This window comes from Myiozetetes cayanensis, unplaced genomic scaffold, assembly GCF_022539395.1.
Source record: "Myiozetetes cayanensis isolate MyiCay16 unplaced genomic scaffold, myiCay2020 scf5-8, whole genome shotgun sequence".
In the NCBI taxonomy this organism is placed as follows: Eukaryota; Metazoa; Chordata; class Aves; order Passeriformes; family Tyrannidae; genus Myiozetetes; species Myiozetetes cayanensis.
Window position 1 is genome coordinate 28,353,946 of NW_026087742.1, and position 16,406 is coordinate 28,370,351.

General features: G+C 46.8%; 3 protein-coding genes across 4 annotated transcripts in view; 1 reads left to right on the forward strand and 2 right to left on the reverse strand.

Annotated features, from left to right (window-relative positions):
* TULP3 (TUB like protein 3) overlaps positions 1-691 on the reverse strand; it is a 30,577-nt gene extending 29,886 nt beyond the window's left edge. The window contains exon 1 of the mRNA XM_050333544.1: positions 567-691. Coding sequence (XP_050189501.1) covers positions 567-607 — 41 coding nt within the window. The 5' untranslated portion in view covers positions 608-691. The remainder of the gene's footprint in view (positions 1-566) is intronic.
* A 140-nt stretch (positions 692-831) lies between these two features.
* On the reverse strand, positions 832-3,931 carry RHNO1 (RAD9-HUS1-RAD1 interacting nuclear orphan 1). The gene is made up of 2 exons (XM_050333904.1): positions 3,764-3,931; positions 832-1,642 (listed from the first exon to the last, which is right to left on the reverse strand). Exons 1-2 carry the CDS (start codon positions 3,929-3,931, stop codon positions 998-1,000), a joined length of 813 nt encoding a protein of 270 aa, XP_050189861.1. The 3' UTR covers positions 832-997.
* Positions 3,932-7,315: 3,384 nt separating this feature from the next.
* FOXM1 (forkhead box M1) lies at positions 7,316-15,784 on the forward strand. 2 transcript variants are annotated; one of them, XM_050332908.1, is made up of 8 exons: positions 7,316-7,912; positions 9,263-9,411; positions 9,624-9,839; positions 10,258-10,386; positions 10,978-11,021; positions 11,961-12,028; positions 12,465-12,646; positions 13,836-15,784. In XM_050332908.1, exons 1-8 carry the CDS (start codon positions 7,363-7,365, stop codon positions 14,886-14,888), a joined length of 2,391 nt encoding a protein of 796 aa, XP_050188865.1. In that variant the 5' UTR covers positions 7,316-7,362; the 3' UTR covers positions 14,889-15,784. The 2 variants fall into 2 exon arrangements, with proteins under 2 accessions (XP_050188865.1, XP_050188866.1); XM_050332909.1 differs by having other exon boundaries at positions 7,322-7,912; positions 10,978-11,022; positions 11,965-12,028.
* Positions 15,785-16,406: the final 622 nt, after the last annotated feature.

Here is a 16,406-nt window from a genome sequence, read left to right on the forward strand (position 1 = left end):
CACTGTCTATCTGTATCCTCACCTTTCATTTCAAATAATTTCAGTTTTGAGCTAGCCAAGTGCCACAGGCACAAACTCTTTCCAAAATCTCCACAGTTCACAGCTGCTTTTCATATTACATCAGCTAAATTCCTTTCAGTTATTGCTCCTTTTTCCCTTGCAAAGGCGCACGGATTATGTCACCACGTAGCCCAAGAGCTTCACGAAGAACAGAAGGGCTCAACACCACCGCGAAAACCCTTCACAGCAGTGCCCAGAAACGAAGAGCGGACCGAGACCCCACAAAACCGGTTTAATGTACAATTATTTAGAAGACGCACAACAGACAAGGCTGAAGAGTGAAGCACACAAAACACAACAACACACAAAGCAGCAGCACGGCGGCGCCCGAACCGGGACACGGGCGTTACCGGGGCAGCGCCGACCCGCGTGGCCGCCGCCGTGCGGCTCCGCCCGCCTGGGCCCCGCTGCGGCCGCTCACCCCGGCACCGGGCGCTGCCTCTGGGTGCTGCCATGTGAGGCAGCCCCGGCCCAGGCCGTTTTGCCGCCACCCCGGCCCCCCTCACCTGTGGGCGGCGGGACCGCCCGGTCTCGCCGCTGCCTCCATCGCGGCCCCGCCGTTGCTAGGGGCCTCCGCCCGCCGCTGCCCTTAACAACGGCGCGCGGCACTGAGGCGCGCCGCCATTGGCCCGGACCGCGAGCACGCCGCCCGCCCATTGGCCGCGGAGCCGCGCAGGCGCAGAGGAGCAATGGCATCCCCTTCCCCCGTGCCGCCTCCGGCGGGGTGGCGGGAGCGGCCCCCGCGCGGGGCCTCGGGAATCACAGGGCTCTCCTCAGGAACGCTCCCCACTGCAGACACACTTTTCCCCAAGGAAGCCCGGCCCAACACACCCCCGTCGCCAAGGCGCTCCCGCCCGGCCCATGTCCTCAGCCGCCGCAGTGCCATCGTCCGTCCGGGCGTGTCCCCGCACGCTGCAGAGGTGCCGCTCCCGCCGGGTCAGGCGCTGGCCTGTCTCTGCCAGAGCTCGAAGTCTGCCTTCACCAGGATGTCGGCAGCGCTCAGCTTCCCTCGCTCCCGCAGGTACTTCATGAGGTGAGGCCGCCGTCTCCAAGTGACCTTTACTCCATACTCATGTTCGGGAGTGTCTGTAACCAGCACTGCTGCCGACTTCCCTCTCCCACAGGGATCAACACCAAATGCCAGCTCTTTTTCTGGATGCCAGGTGTCTGTACTTTGTGACAGAGTGTTGCTGCATCTCCTTAGGGAAGGCACCTGTGGAGCCTCTGCATCTGGCAGACTAAAGGCTCCTCGCTCCACAGGCTGGAGAGCAGGCTCTCTACAGTTCTCTGGACCCTGCACTTGGATATTGGCGTTTGCTGCTGTCCCTTTCTTGAGCTGGCTGTGAGAACACTCTGTGTCCTTCCTTGAGCGCTTTGGATGATCCAAGGAGTGGCCTGCATGTCCTTCTAAATTCTCAAAAGTTAAAGGAGGAAATTTGCAGGATGCAGCTCTTCGACAAGGTCCTCCTGCATGAAGCAAACTGCAGTTGGCATCCTGATTCTGGGGCTTGTGAAGACCATGGTGCTTCTTCTGGCACGCTTTCAACACCACTGGCTTAGTTGTTTCAAATTGTGGGCATACCTGAAGGAAAAGACAGAATAATAAGATAAAACCCCAACCATTTTTCTCCAGACAAGTAATGCCAACCTGATTCTACTTCTCCATCTGTCCTATCTTTTTTCAGTGTGTTCACTAAGTGAGGAAGTTTGTTTGCTGCAAAGTGAGTCACTAACAAAGCTGCTATGCAGGAGGTGCCTCATGAACATCACATTCTGCTACTCTTCTCAGATAACTCAATGGGGTGCAAGTGAGCTGTTCTCTGGCAACTTAGAAAGAACTCAAGGTTTGGGTTTAAAGGAAATCTAACTGGTAGCTACTCCTATAACCCCTGCACATTTAAAACAGTTCAGAAATTGATCCTTTTTCTTTCTGTGTCTTAGCATAACTCCAAATAGATTCAATGAACTAAATCTTCAGTCTCCCTGAACAAGAAGAGGTTGAATTGAGTGATTAAAGGATGCACACTAGCTCAGTCCCCTTAGATTATGTCAATACAGCATCCACAATTTGCCCCCAAAACATCCAGATTACCCAAAATCCACTTCTAAAAATCAGCTTTCTATAGGAGGTAGTCCAAGCTCAACAATCTACATTTCTTAGAAAGATTTCTGGACTCTTACTCAAACCCCGGAAATCCTTTTTTTTACTGTGTTCTGTATCTTTCCTGATTATCCACAAAAAGAGTCAGATTCTGTTTCAAATTGCAGTTTGCTTTTCCCCAAGGGACACAAAACTGGGTTCTCACTATGGTAACTACACTCTCCTTCAGCATTCCAAGGTTACAACATAGTTCCTCAAAAAAGTAAGTACAACTGAATTAAGGATAGCGACTGTCCGCTGTACAACTGAACTGCTTGAATGCAAAGCCTTTGTGCAGGAAAAGGGAAGTGGTTCCATGATAATTGTATCCTGGCACATACTTAACACAGGTCAATCACTGACTTTGAGGATATGACTTCCTGGCTTCAGAGAGCACGTATGGTAGGTGTTACCAATGCAGGAGCCTAGCAGTTGAGAAGGTGTGAAAAACTCAGATCTAACATCAAGAAGGGAGGAGCAGAAAGTCAGCTGTCACTCAAACAGTTTGACACACACTTTGCAGAGGATGCCTCCAGAAGTTACAAACCTACCACAGTTTTCAAACTGAAAAACAGCTTACCATTTCAGCCCTTCAAACAAATTTTAAAATCACTGTTTGTTTAGAATCAGAGAGTTACCAATATAGATATTTCCAACTCTTCCAAACAAAAAGAATGCTTATTCCCAGCAGTTATTTTACTTAGTATTTCAGAAGCCACAGAGCTAATTGCCTCAAGCATATAGAAAAAAAAGAAGTTGAAGAGGAAAAGATTGAACATGTTCTACTTCAAGGTTAAGGCATCACAAAAATAACTTCAGGTGACCGAGAACAAAGGAAAATCTCATGCAGGTTTGAAACACACTTCCTGAGCTTGCTTTGTGAATAGCAGAGTCGAGCAGCAGCAATGCTTAAACAGAGCTCCCCTAGGTGATGACTGCTGTTGTATAGGAACAGTCTGTCATTGCAGCACCTCTTTGTTTAAAAAAACCCTGTCCTTACGTGATAGAAGGAGTATCTTAGGAAACTGCAAACAGTCCCAGAACAGGAGCCCATCAGACCAGAAAAGGGGCCCATAAGAAGATTGATATAGAGAGAAACTATTCAAAAGACACAGAATGGAAAAGAGGGCAGGTTAGAACAAATAATCCTGAAGTGAAAACCTATGTTCTCTAAATTTAGCAGTGTCAAATTTAAACAAAGCAACTACTACTTTAACATGTAACATTGAGAGTTCAGCAGTTATTTCGAGCAGCAAGCCAATAATAAAATTCCCCTTCATGTTTATTACGTGCAGGGCTTTCAGTCGCCATAGAAAAAAACATCTTCCTGATAAGAATTATTTTTCCAGAGATAGTTATATTAACCAGTACAGACTGCACACAGTTTTACACTTTCAAATAACCAAGACCTCAGTTGCTGTTAAGACTGTGAAGCAACACATAAGCTACAATGAATTCAGGTCTGGTTCAGTAATGAGAACAGATAACTTTCTGTTGAGACATATGGGAAAAACATGAAAATTGTGGCTGTGGGACACAGGGGGAAGGATAATCTATACCAACCCAGGCAGCAGAGGTGCTCCGGTCTACAGGTTTTGTAGGCACACGTCTGGGGTTCTGGGCCAAAGGCAGTGGAGTTTCATAGCAATGGATGGGTCCTGCCCATGGCTTCTCAAGGAATACCAGCTCTGCCTTCCTGGCCTTGTGGGCACATTTCTTCTTTGGAGGCATCAAAAGGTGTGGTAAAACCACTTAGAAACCTCATGATGCTTGTTAGAGCCAGCTGGAGAAAGAGGGAAGCACCCCGAGGAGATGCTGAAGTGCTCTCAATTCTGTAGAAGGCAAATAAATGTATTTTAAGATTGACTTGTTTGGAAACCTCAGATCTAGTTTTTAACAAAAGCAAAACATTTATGCAGCAGTAGAGCGTACAAGTTTCTAAGCAGACTTCTTCCTACCAGTAGTTTTTGAACCTTCTGTTGATTTTCAGGTAGATTTAGAAATGCACAGTAGGAATTGGAACAGCTGACCTACTGATCCAGCTGTATCAAGTCAGCTATTAAAAAAAAAAGTCAGAAAAATTTGCTTTCTTTTTTCAATTTACTCTGGTTTGTAATGCCAAGAATATGCTATAGAGCCAAGATAACCAGAAGTACCATTCTAATTAAGTACTTTTTAATTTCAGGAATTTTTAAGTTCTTTAGTTTGTTTTTTTTTTATTGAACAGCATTGACATTTCTCTCATGTATTCTACAGATCTTGCATGAATTTTTTTTACCTAATGAATAAATTTGTATTGAAGCAACACTGAATTTAATTTTCCATTGAAAAAAAAAAATATTACAGAATCAATAAGTTGGAAAAGACCTCTGAGATCATCAAGTCCAGCTTATGACCAAATACCACTACATCAACTAGACCATGACACTAAGTGCCTCATCCAGTCTTTCCTTAAGCACCTGCAGGGATGGCAGCTGCACCACCTCCCTGGGCAGCCCATTCTAGTGTCTAATCACCCTTTCTGTGAATAAATTATTCCTGATGTCCAACCTAAACCTTCCCAGGCACAGCTTAAGACTATGTCCTCTTGTCCCGTCACTTGTTACCTGGGAGAAGAGGCCAACCCGCACCTGGCTACAACCTCCTGCCAGGTAGTTATAGAGAGTGATAAGGTCACACCTGAGCCTTCTTTTCTCCAGGCTAAACAAGCCCAGCTCCCTCAGCCGCTCCTCTTAACTTTTGTGCTCCAGACCCTTCCCCAGCTCTGTTGTCCTTCTCTGGACATGCTCCAGCACCTCAGTGTCATTCTTGAATTGAGGTGCTCAGAACTGGACATAGCACTCAAGGTGTGGCCTCACTAGTGCTGAGAACATGGGGACAGTCACTTCCCTGATCCCGCTGGCCACACTATTGCTGATACAGGCCAGGATGCCGACGGCCGTCTTGGCCACCTGGGCACACGGCTGGCTCACGTTCAGCCGGCCTGAATCACCGCAGGTCAGCTCAGAACAGGAACTCCAAGAAGAACATTTTAGGAGAGGTGCATAAGAGTTCACCATCCTGCCTGCTTACCAAAGGCGCAGCCTCCTCGGGGCGTCCTGCAGGCCCCCGTAGCCCGGTACGGCCGTGACACCCGTTAAACGGCGAGACTCCGCGGCTCTTCGCCAGGGGCCAACGCACGGCCAGCGACCCGAGCACAGAGCAGGGCTCCCAAGCGGCACGGCTGGAAGGAGCTGCGGGGACTGCCGCAGCCGGGGCGGCTCTCCCGGGGCAGGACGGGACGGAGCAGGGCAGGAGGAGCGCTGGGTCCCCGGCACCGAGCCCGGCCCGGCCCGGCCCGACCCCTCGGGCCCGCCGCGTCCCGCCAGCCCAGCCGTATCCCCCGCCGTGTCCCCCGCCGCCGCCGCCCATTGGCCCGCGCTGCCGCCGCCCCGCCCCCGCCGCCGCCCATTGGCCGCCGCTGGGCCGCCCCGCCCCCGCCGCCGCTCACTGGCCCAGGCCGGCACGTGACCGGGCCCGGGCCCCGCCGGGCGCCAAATTCAAACCGGGGCGGCCCCGGGAGCGCCGGAGCTGCCGCCGCTTCCATCGGCCCTGCCCGCCCGGGAGCTGGTGAGTCCCCGTCCGCGCCTGCCTCGCCTCCAGCATCCCTCTGCGAGGGCTGCCAACCGCGGGGGGCCGCGCTAAGACCCTAGGGCGGCCGAGAGAGGGAAGCGCTTAGGCCCGGCCTGGGGCGGAGGGACCCCGGCGGGGCAGGCGGACTGAACGGCGGGCGCGGCGGCGCTGGGGCTGCAGCGGGCGGAGGAGCAGCGGGGAGCGCTTCAGCGCTGCCCCTCTCACCGTCCCTGGGGCCTTGCGTGTACGGGAACGCTCCTGGGCCTGTACTGGTGGCAGCAGCTCCAGGCCTGTCTAGGAAGTGGCGCGCTCCTGTGGGGAACGCAGTCTGCTGGAGGCTGGCTACAGGCTCCTCTGTGGGCGCTGTCTAACCGGGATGTCTCTTTAGGGGGGTGGAGCAGATCGCAAAGGGCCATGCGTGTGCATGTGTGCCACGGCCCGCATGGACTGCGGAGCGTTCCCATCGCTACTGGGCAGCCCCCGATCCCGGGGCTGGATGATCCCTGCTCGTAGGGCAGCTCGGTTTGTTATTCCACTGGACTGTCTGCTCTGTATCAATGTAGGTGACTCTTACTGACAATTTTCTCGTTTACCTGCTGGCCCAGTCCAATCTAACAATGTAAAAGGCCTCTCTGTTTTTTTGTTGTTGTTGTAGTAGTGGGTTTTTTTGTTTTGTTTTGGTTTTTTTGTTTCTTTGGTTTTTTTTTGTTATTTGTTTGTATTCTGCCTGGCATCCCTAATGATAAACAGGAAGTTTATCATTTATGTGTTCTCGTTCTGTTATAGTTTGCTGAAAGACACAGGTTCCACCGAATTCTTGATGGCATTATAAGCAGTATTCTCACTGCATCTTACCCTGGAAGCAGCATCTACAAATTTTATTTCCTCTGCTTCCTGCTTTATAGTCTAAATTGCCTGTTGTGGAAAAGTTTGACTTTTAAAGGTATGCTGCCTAATGAGGAATTTATCTGGTACTTGACAAATCTACAGAAAGAAGGACTAGAGCATTTACTTTATATTAAAGCACCTAACTTCTGCTGCATTTATTGTGTGCTTTTGTAGTGTTTGGGATAATCTCTTCTTGCCATATCTTAAACCATCAGTACATTCTCTTTTCACTCAGGTTGTGTAATATTCTATAAGAATCAGGACTGCTACTTCTATGTTCTACTTTCTCTCCATTCCTGCTTGCTGGCTGATGCTGGCCAAGTCACAATATATCTGAGTCTTTCTGTAAAGTGCAAATACACACTTCCCTCATTATTATGTACTTTGTGATGCAAATTATCTATTGTGCAAGTATCTCTCCTGTCCTGCTTACACAAGGTGCGGGTAGAGGAGGTACAGTATGTCTTTTCAGTAGCCTTGCCAACCTTATTACACACTTTCGATTTTATTTCCCTTTTGTGTTTTTGGCTTTGTAGCAATTGCTGAGAATGTGTGCTCTGTGGGAGGCCCGTGATGATTTGCTGCACTCTTTATGTTGTATCTTTTGTTTTACAGGATTTGTTCCTCTCCCTTTCAATGGAGAGTGACAGTATAGATCAATAATGAGGACCAGCCCTCGCAGGCCCTTAATTCTCAAAAGACGGAAACTGACCCTCCCACAGAAGGATGAATCCAGCACTTCAGCGAGAGATGAGAGCAGAGGTCAGGATGAAAAGACTCCCAAGCAGGAGCACAGCCAGGAGGACCAACACAACAGACAACCCAGAGACAAAAGGGACTGTGGCCTGCAGAAATTCCCAGCGGGAATAAAGATAATTGACCATCCTACAATGCCCAACACACAAGTGGTGGCCATCCCTACAAATGCTGATATCCAGAGCATCATAGAGGCACTGACGGCAAAAGGAAAAGAATGTGGCAACAATGGACCCAACAAGTTCATCCTCATTAGCAGTGGGGGCACGTCCCGTTCAGCAGGTCCAGCACCATCACAGCATCTCCCACCAGAGAAGAAAGCCAGTGCAGCAGTCAAGGCTGCAGATGGTCAAGAAAGAGAGAAGGATGTTACACAGACGCCTGGTCTTGCAGGCAGGGCAGTGCTCTGGCATTCAGGAGTTGGTTCTGCAGCTGGACAGGAACAGGAGAGCAACAGTATGTAGTCTTTACCAGTTTTTTGGTTGGTTGGTTTTTTTGTTCTGACGGACAAAGAGATGTGAAGTGGGCCAATGAGTGTAGTGCTTGAATCTAGGTATGCAGTAACGAATAAGATTTTGTTAGTTACAAAATAGTCTATAGATTTTATTCTAATAATCTACATAGCTTTGCATATCTAGTGAAATCTGAAGGATCAGAGTGCATAAGTTTTTGATGGAAGACATCTGAGCTTCTGACTTGGGTCTTGTGCTACGTCTTTCAGTTAGAGTCTGTCATCACCACCCTTGGCTTCTGCTTACTAAATTCATCCTTTAGCTAATGATATCCTTGAAGCACCAGATCAACATTGTCCTGTTTTGGTTGAAAGCAGTAGTCTGGTTTGAGTGTTCATTTTTAAGGCTGCAGCTCTCTATCAGAAATAGGGCAACTTCACATGAAATCGGAAATTCAAGAGTAATTCCTTCCACAACATTAGCATTGCAATACTATCTTTTGCTAGTGTGACTAAGTGCCTTCCTTTTGACAGTTGAGGTGAAGGGTTAAGAGGGTTACTTGTAAGTAAGCAGAACTAAGGAGTCCTGCACTTTGGTCACAATCCCATGCAGTGCTACAGGCTGGGGGAAGAGTGTCTGGAAAACTGCCCAGCAGAAAAGGCCCTGGGGGTGCTGGTCAACAGTGGCTGAACATGAGCCAGCAATGTGCCCAGGGGGTCAAGAAGGCCAATGGCATCCTGGCTTGTGTCGGAAGTAGTGTGTCCAGCAGGACCAGGGCAGTCATCGTCCCCCTGTTTTTGGCACTGGTAAGGCCACACCTTGAGTGCTGTGTCCAGTTCTGGGCCCCTCACTACAAGAATGATACTGAGGCGCTGGAGTGTGTCTAGAGAAGGGCAACAAATCTGGGGAAGGGTCTAGAGTGTAAGTGCTATGAGGAGCAGCTGAGGGAACTGGGTTTCTTGAGCATGGAGAAGAGGAGGCTCAAGGGAGACCTTATTGCTCCCTGCAACTACCTGAAAGAGGTTATAGCCAGGTGAGAGTCAGCCTCTTCTCCCAGGCAACTACTGACAGGATGAGAGAACATAGCCTTAATCCATACCAGGGGAGGTTCAGGTTGGACATCATCAAGAATTGCTTCCCTAAAAGGGTTGTCAAGCGTTGGAACAAGCTCCCTCGGGGAAATGGTAGAGTCACCATTCCTGAAGGTGTTCCAGAAACAACTGGTTGCAACTGAGTGCCCTAGTCTGGTTGCCAACGTGGTGTTTGGTCAAAGAAAGGACTCGATGATCTTGGAGGTCTTTTTTTAACCTAAATGATTCTGTGACTCTGTAATATGGGCTTGTTATCCCAACAGGCAGTGGTGAGACAATGAGCTCTGTGTTGGACAATAGTCTCACTAACATCCAGTGGCTGGGAAAGATGAGATCTGATGGGCTAAATCCCTCTTCCGTGAAGCAAGACACAGAGAAAGAGAACCAGGTGCCTCTGCAGGAAAGAATCAAGGTAAGTAGGAGAAGACATGAGCATGTGCTAAAATTTTTGGTAAGGAAGTAATCTATGTGGATCTGAAGACTTCCAAGAACTAGGCATCACTGTCTCTAACTAACCTGAGTTGGGCCTTTACTGATTTGAATAGAACCTGGAGGATTCAGGGATGTTCCATGTGCCCTTGTCAAATTTGTGAGCATTCATGTATCGTTTCTTCTGTCTCTTAGACTGAAGAAGAAACTGCTGCTGCTGCTATTCCTACTGCTGCTGCCTCCTCGTCATGGCAGGATTCAGTGTCAGAACGACCTCCTTACTCCTACATGGCCATGATCCAGTTTGCCATCAACAGCACTGAGAAGAAGCGTATGACTCTGAAGGACATCTATACTTGGATTGAGGATCATTTTCCTTACTTTAAACATGTAGCTAAGCCAGGTTGGAAGGTAACAAGCAGGCCTTCAAGTTGCTGTAGGCCCCAGGGTGATGTTATAAACCTTCTGGATCAAAATGAAAAGTTGTTCCCCAGCCTGCAGAGCAAGATGGAAATTCATTTAAACATCCCACCCCAAATACCTTCCTATTCCAGATGTTTACTCTCCCACTTCTTGTATCCCTTGTCTCATTCCACTCAGGCAAGATTATGGTATGTTTGATCACTGGACTAAGAATAAGGATCTCAAGAGTAAATAGAATAAGAGACTGATGACAGGGTTGGCTGGGTATACTGTGAATATGAAGGTTCAGTGTTGTCTACACTTTGGAATGCAATCCCTCTGCTAGGGCAGTCATGCTTGATGTAGCCCTTGCTGTACTGATAACAAAACTACTGCTTTTCAACTCCCCTCGCTTCTTTCTCCCCAGAACTCCATTCGGCACAACCTGTCCCTTCATGATATGTTTGTCCGTGAGACATCTGCTAATGGTAAAATCTCGTTCTGGACTATTCACCCTGATGCAAACCGTTGCCTAACATTGGACCAGGTATTTAAGGTGAGTTGTCTCATGCAAAGAAAATAGGACAGGTTATCCAGTTTCTAAATGCCACACTAGGCAGATGCACCTTATTTTAACTGTAAAGTTAAGCTGCTTTGACATCAGCCTTTTTGGAGAAGCTGTATTCAGTCACTTCTCTGGACAAATAGACAAATTCTGCATTTGAAAGAAAAGGTGCTGTGGTTGTGCTTTTGACCTGGAGCTTCTGTGGGACATGTTCATTCTTCAGGTGCTGTGCCAAATGTAATAGTCAGCTTGTTCAACTTCTTTCTGTGAACCTGATTCAAATTGCTAATGAGAAGCTTTCCACTGAAGCCAACCAGGTGTTCCTACGCTGTTTGATAAGTCAGGCATAGGATGGAATTCTCCTATCCCAACTAGGTGTTTTAGGAAGTACTATTTTATGAGGGAAATAGAGCTTGTGAGTCTGCTATACGTGTATTTAGACTCCTCTGTATTTTCTTCTAGGTGGCCAGATTAACTTTTGTTCACTCAGATTGTGCAGGTTTAAAATGTCCCATTTGTCCCTCTCTTTGGTTGATAACTTCATCTTCATTTTTTTCCCCTCTCAACGCCTTCTGCCACCAGCCGCTGGACTTGGGGTCACCAACATCGCCTGAATGCTCTGAATCAGTAAGAATTACCCTCTGGCTTGGGGCTTGATCTTCCATTCTCTTCTTGCCAGTCACTGAAGGAAAGGACAAGAGGCTTGGGGAGGGGGACTGGGTCACTGTTGCACCTAGTCATAGTCCATGAACACCCTTTTTGGGGAAAGGGGTTGAGCGAAAGGTTAACTGCCTTCAGATGATATGCTCTCTCTCTCTAGCTGATAGAGCTGTGCAGCTTTGAGCATCTTGGAAGTCTGCTGCTGAAGTAGGCTGCAATGGTCACCAGTAGGCTTCAGAGAACAAGCCCAGAGATTTCTGGCAAAATGATCATCTCCATGGCAGGAGTCCCAATCTGTTCTGGGGCTCAGATCCAGAGAGAATAGGATTTCTCTGTGTTGCTTTTTCATTTTGGAACCCAACTGCATTGTGACTCTCAGAAGGATGAATCTGTTTGCTGTCACTCTTGCATTCAGCAGTTTTAACAGTGATGGATTTGCAAGTATCTGGTCGAGCACTTCTCTTGCAGCTACAACTCTGGCCTTCTTTCCATCTGCTCAGAATTCTGATTCCTCTGTTGCTTCTACTATTCCATTTGGAACACCTACCTGGTCTATGGTTTGTACAGAGATCCCATATACAGTAAAGCTATCTTAATCACTGTTCCTCAGGCACTGAGGACACCAAAACCAGGTTCCTTCTGCAGCAGAGTCTGCAGCTGGAGCAGATCTTTTTCTACAGAGCCTTTGGTTGGCAGTCAACTTTGGGATGGTATGACTGCAAAATAGCAAGCAGCAGGGACCTAGAGCTGGCATGAGCTGGGTGCTAACAGCTGCTCTCTCTACATTAGCGCAGCCCAGACTTCTGGTTTCACAGTTCTGAATGAGGCAGAAGAATAAATGTGGATTCTTTTTTTTAATCTCTTTCTTTTCTCCTTCTCCTCTTACTTATTTTACAATGACTGCAACAGCAAAAGAGTCGTCTTCCAGATACCCTGAAGAATGTGGGAAGCAAAACTGAACCCCAGAATTCACGTAAGTGTCTACATCAGCTTAGGCCAAAGAGAATCAATGCAGTAATTTGGGGCACTCTCCCACATTCCTTTAGGAATAAAAGTTGAATTTGTTATCCAGGTTTGCCCGCTTTTATGCTCTCTGTTGTCAGGTCTGAAATTGAAGGCAGTATTGCTGTGTCTGAGAGAGGATGTGATGGGGAGATGGTGAGGTTTGGGTATTCAAATGGAGTGAGAGCCCCAGCTTGAGGGCTCCCATCTGTATGAAGGACTATTTTCTTGTTAATAAGGCATTCTGACTTTGTATTTGTGTTTTCAAAATTAGCAGAGAAGGCAGGTGAGCCTATCTGATTGAATGTTTATTTTGGGGGGTTTAGAAGGACTCTGTTAGATGCCTGGGTTTCAAGAGGTAGTTGTAGAGGACAAGAGGCTAGTGAGTCCATTCTTCTCCCTTGCAGGCCGAAAGATGAAGCCTTTACTTCCCCGTGTCAACTCCTACCTGGTTCCAATCCAGTTTCCTTTGAGTCAGCCTCTTGTCTTGCAGCCTTCTATGAAAGTTCCTCTATCCATGGCACAGGGAGCGTCCCTTAACAGCTCGGAGACTTTGCAGAGCAATAAGCGCGTGCGCATTGCTCCAAAGGTTGGTTTCTTGTTTTCCAAGTTGTTTTTGTGGCTTTTTTTTTGGGAGGGGGGCATGGGGATTGGTGGAGTGGTTAAGGATAGGGGAGGGAGGGTGGATGGGTGTGGTTTGGGGGGTTTGTTTATTTGTTTGTTTTGATTTCTGTGGTTTTTCTCTTTGTTTGGTTTTTTTCTATATCTCTTGCCTCCACTGAACCTGTTCTTCATATTGTTCCTTTGTGCATCTTTTCTAGGTGCTCTGAAACTCCCAAGTTCATGCTAATCCTTGCTATCCTTTACTGTCTCTAGGCTGACTATTACCTGCTAGTTTACTTGCTATAAGGATGTTTCTATAATTGATTAGAGGAAGGGGCTTATGGATTGGTCAAGACAATTTTTCTCTACCGCTTGGATGCAAAATAAAAAGAATGGGAGAAGTGTCTTTGTTTCGATCCTAAAACATTCGTATTTTTGGTAGCTCTAGTGACATGTAACATAAAGAACTTTTTCTGAAAGAGTATTTATGTAGTTTCTTCCCAGAGGTTTTCTGTATCTGCTGTTTGCTAATTCTATGAAGTTCCCAGTTATTCTGGGCTCAAGAAAAACAGCTATTAAACACATCTTTCTCTTGGCATCTCACTGACTGCTCTTGTATACTTAGACATTGTAAAGCTTTAGCTTCTTCTACCTGATCTAACCATAATTCTGTTTTCCTTTGTGTGACTGCTGCGTTATGTTTTTTCCTGCTATGATTTATCTTTCTCCTGTGCTCTTTTTCTTTTGATAACCTCATTTTTTTCGTTTCCTTTTCCTTGGTTTCTGAGAAAGCTGCCCTCATTCATTTTGTTATTCACATATAGACAGTGTGAGAAGAAATCAAAGGGGTTACATTTTTTCCAGAAGTATTTGGCTCTCCTTCTGCCTGTACTCCTAGAAGTTGCTTATAGATGAAATGTTCTGAAGGGAATGACTTTCAGTCTCTTAGCTAAAATCCTTCCCATGTGATCTGTTGACTTCCCATGCCTTCTGTTGACTTCACCAAGATCAATCTATATCTGTTATTATAGTTACTGCTTTCTGAAGAACTTCCTCTTACCTTTTTCTGCTGACCTTAAGTGCCAATCTTTCTTTTCTTCTTTCCACTATTGTTTGCATTTTGGGTGAGTTAGATCCTTGCTTATTGACTGCGTGACATTTGTGTTTCTTTGTAGATGTCACTGTCTACAGAAGAGTCACCCTCTTTGCCCACGGCTGCTGTCAAGGAAGAGGGTCAATGCGATCAAGATTTGTTCTCCCCAGCCCATTCCCTAAAGGAGAACAGCTCCCAGCCTGGTGACGAATTGCCTTCTTTCCCTGAAGGTGTCTGTATAAAGGAGGAAGAAGGCTCTCAACTGGATGACTGGCTGTCCCCATTTGCCTCAACCATAACAGTAAAGGAAGAGCCAGGCTTATTCTTCCCAGACTCATCCACAAAGGAGAAAAAACAATTCACCACACTGAAGTCCCCACCTAAGGCTGTTTCTGACTCTTTAGTTATAAAGAGGCGGGAAAGGCGGGAAATGGGCAGATCCAGAAGGAAACAACACCTAGCACTGCCTTGCTCAGAAGAGCCTGTCCTTGTTTTGCCAGAAAGCAACAGCTTTGACTCTTTCCGGTTAGGGGCAGACCGTTCTTTCCCGCTGGAGAGCCAGCCTCTTGAAAATGTATCACAGCTCAGCTGCTCACAGGGAGAAGAGGCAGCCTTTAAAACACCAGTCAAGGAGATGTTCAGCAAATTGCCCGTTTCTTCCACTCCCAGCAAAGTCTCAGCCACTACTACCCCCTCACTAGAGGGCCTTGACCTCTGGAAGTCTGCTTCCTTAGCCAGGGGAAGTCACGAGCTGGACTTCAGTCCAGTGAAAACCCTTCAGTTGCCATTCACACCCCTCCAGGACAACCAGGACTTACTGGGTTTTAACAGCACACCCCTTAAAAACCCGCTCTTTGATTCTCCTCGGGAACTGCTCAATACAGAATCCAGTGACATGGCTCCTGCCCACTTCACGAGCTCTCCAGCGTTTGTTCGTGAGTCTGCTAAGCAATCATCTGTTGAACTGACAACCTCTGGCTTTACTGAAAACCGGTCACTCATGGAGGGCCTTATCCTGGACACCATGAATGACAGTCTGAGCAAAATCCTTCTGGATATCAGCTTTCCTGGTCTTGAGGATGAAAATATAGGAACAGACATTAGTTGGTCTCAGCTGATACCTGAACTGAGGTAAACTGGCCTGAGGACTGAATTTGGCTTGTTCTGATGTTACAGAAAGCACTCCACATGAATAGATCTCAGATGAGTAGTCTAAGACAACTCCTTTTGACTAATTCACACAATAGGAATAATAAGAGGGTGTTACTGACTCCTGCTAAGCTGGGAGACAGGCCCGTCAGCTGCTATGAGCTTCTTTTATAAGATGCTATAGACTTTGTGTGGAACAAAGTAGAACTGCTCTAGCCTTATGCTAGAGATAAGAATCCCTGGAGAAAGGTTATCAAGAGAACATCTAGGTAGGCCCTGAACGGCATTTGCTTCTCAGGGTATCAGAGGAAATGAACACACTCCTCAGTGTGTTCTCAGGAAAGAGCCTGGGAACCTCATCCTAGCTCTGTCTTAATTTTCATTTACTTTGTTCCCCTATTACTTAGTATTTTCTGTCTAGATTTAATGGCTGTAAATACTGTAAATTTCTTAAATTAGCCCTTAATTATAACAATAATTTTATTATTGTAAGGTTACGGGCATTTTTGGTAAGCGATTGACCTAGAGTGTTGTCCGTATGTTCCACACCTCCTGTATTCTACCCTAAATAAGAGCTCAAAATGAGAGCTGTGAAATACTTATGGAGAAGAGCTCAGAACAAGCCATGTAGCTCTTCTCATTCCCGAGTCCTGGAGGACTAGGTAGAGACAATGTTGCAGTAAGATGGACCTCTATTGAATGGTTAAAGCTTCTCTCATTACAGTCATCAGTTGAAAATGTAAAAAAGAACCTATAAAGTGAATGCTGATATTTCCACTGTTAAGTGACTCCTGGAAATACAAGGTATGTATGTCTTGGTGCAACAGAACAGCTATTCCCAGCTCTCTAGAACTTAGGTCAAAGTAGGAAATTGCCATGGAAAAGATCTGATCCTTCTGCTTACAAACCAATGGTGACTCCTGTATCTACATACTCAATAAAGCTTCTGTTGGAACACAGCTGAGTATTGTCTGTACCCCTCTGAGCAGTGTGCTCGGGTTGGGCCATAGCATGAGCAACCAATTTTTGCACATCTCATGTGTGTACTTTGTGATCACTGAGGAAGTGGTGACTGGGACACTTTCAGTATTCCTCAGGCCATGTTGACCAGAACACATTAGATTTGGTTACTCAACCCATTGCTTCATACAATATACTTTTTCCTGCCATTTGTGGCTAAATCTTGACTTTACAAGTCAGAAGCATACAATCTAAAACATCACAACACCACCAGCAGATGCGTTTCTTTATCTTGTGAATGCAAAACAAATCTCAGTCAAAACTCTGTATTTCTACCTTCCCCTGAAGAGATAAAACTGGTTTTAGATATGTGTAGTTTTCAGAACTGCAGCTCTCTTGTGTGCTTGTTAAGAGGGTATTTGCCCTCAGAAGATGTTTCAAGAACTTTGGTTTAAAGGTTATTATTTCAGTTTCTCTGTGGTTATGGGGCTGCAGAGGAGGCCTGGGCACATCTTACACAGCTGTCAGCACTCTACTTGGCTTT

Coding starts and splice junctions, on each gene's coding strand:
- FOXM1 (XM_050332908.1), top strand. CDS start 7,363: ATGAGGACCAGCCCTCGCAGGCCCTTAATTCTCAAAAGACGGAAACTG. Junction 12,029..12,464: donor AACTGAACCCCAGAATTCAC/GTAAGTGTCTAC, acceptor TCTCCCTTGCAG/GCCGAAAGATGAAGCCTTTA. Junction 12,647..13,835: donor GCGTGCGCATTGCTCCAAAG/GTTGGTTTCTTG, acceptor GTTTCTTTGTAG/ATGTCACTGTCTACAGAAGA.
- RHNO1 (XM_050333904.1), bottom strand. CDS start 3,931: ATGCCTCCAAAGAAGAAATGTGCCCACAAGGCCAGGAAGGCAGAGCTG. Junction 1,643..3,763: donor GGAGCACCTCTGCTGCCTGG/GTTGGTATAGAT, acceptor CTTTTCCTTCAG/GTATGCCCACAATTTGAAAC.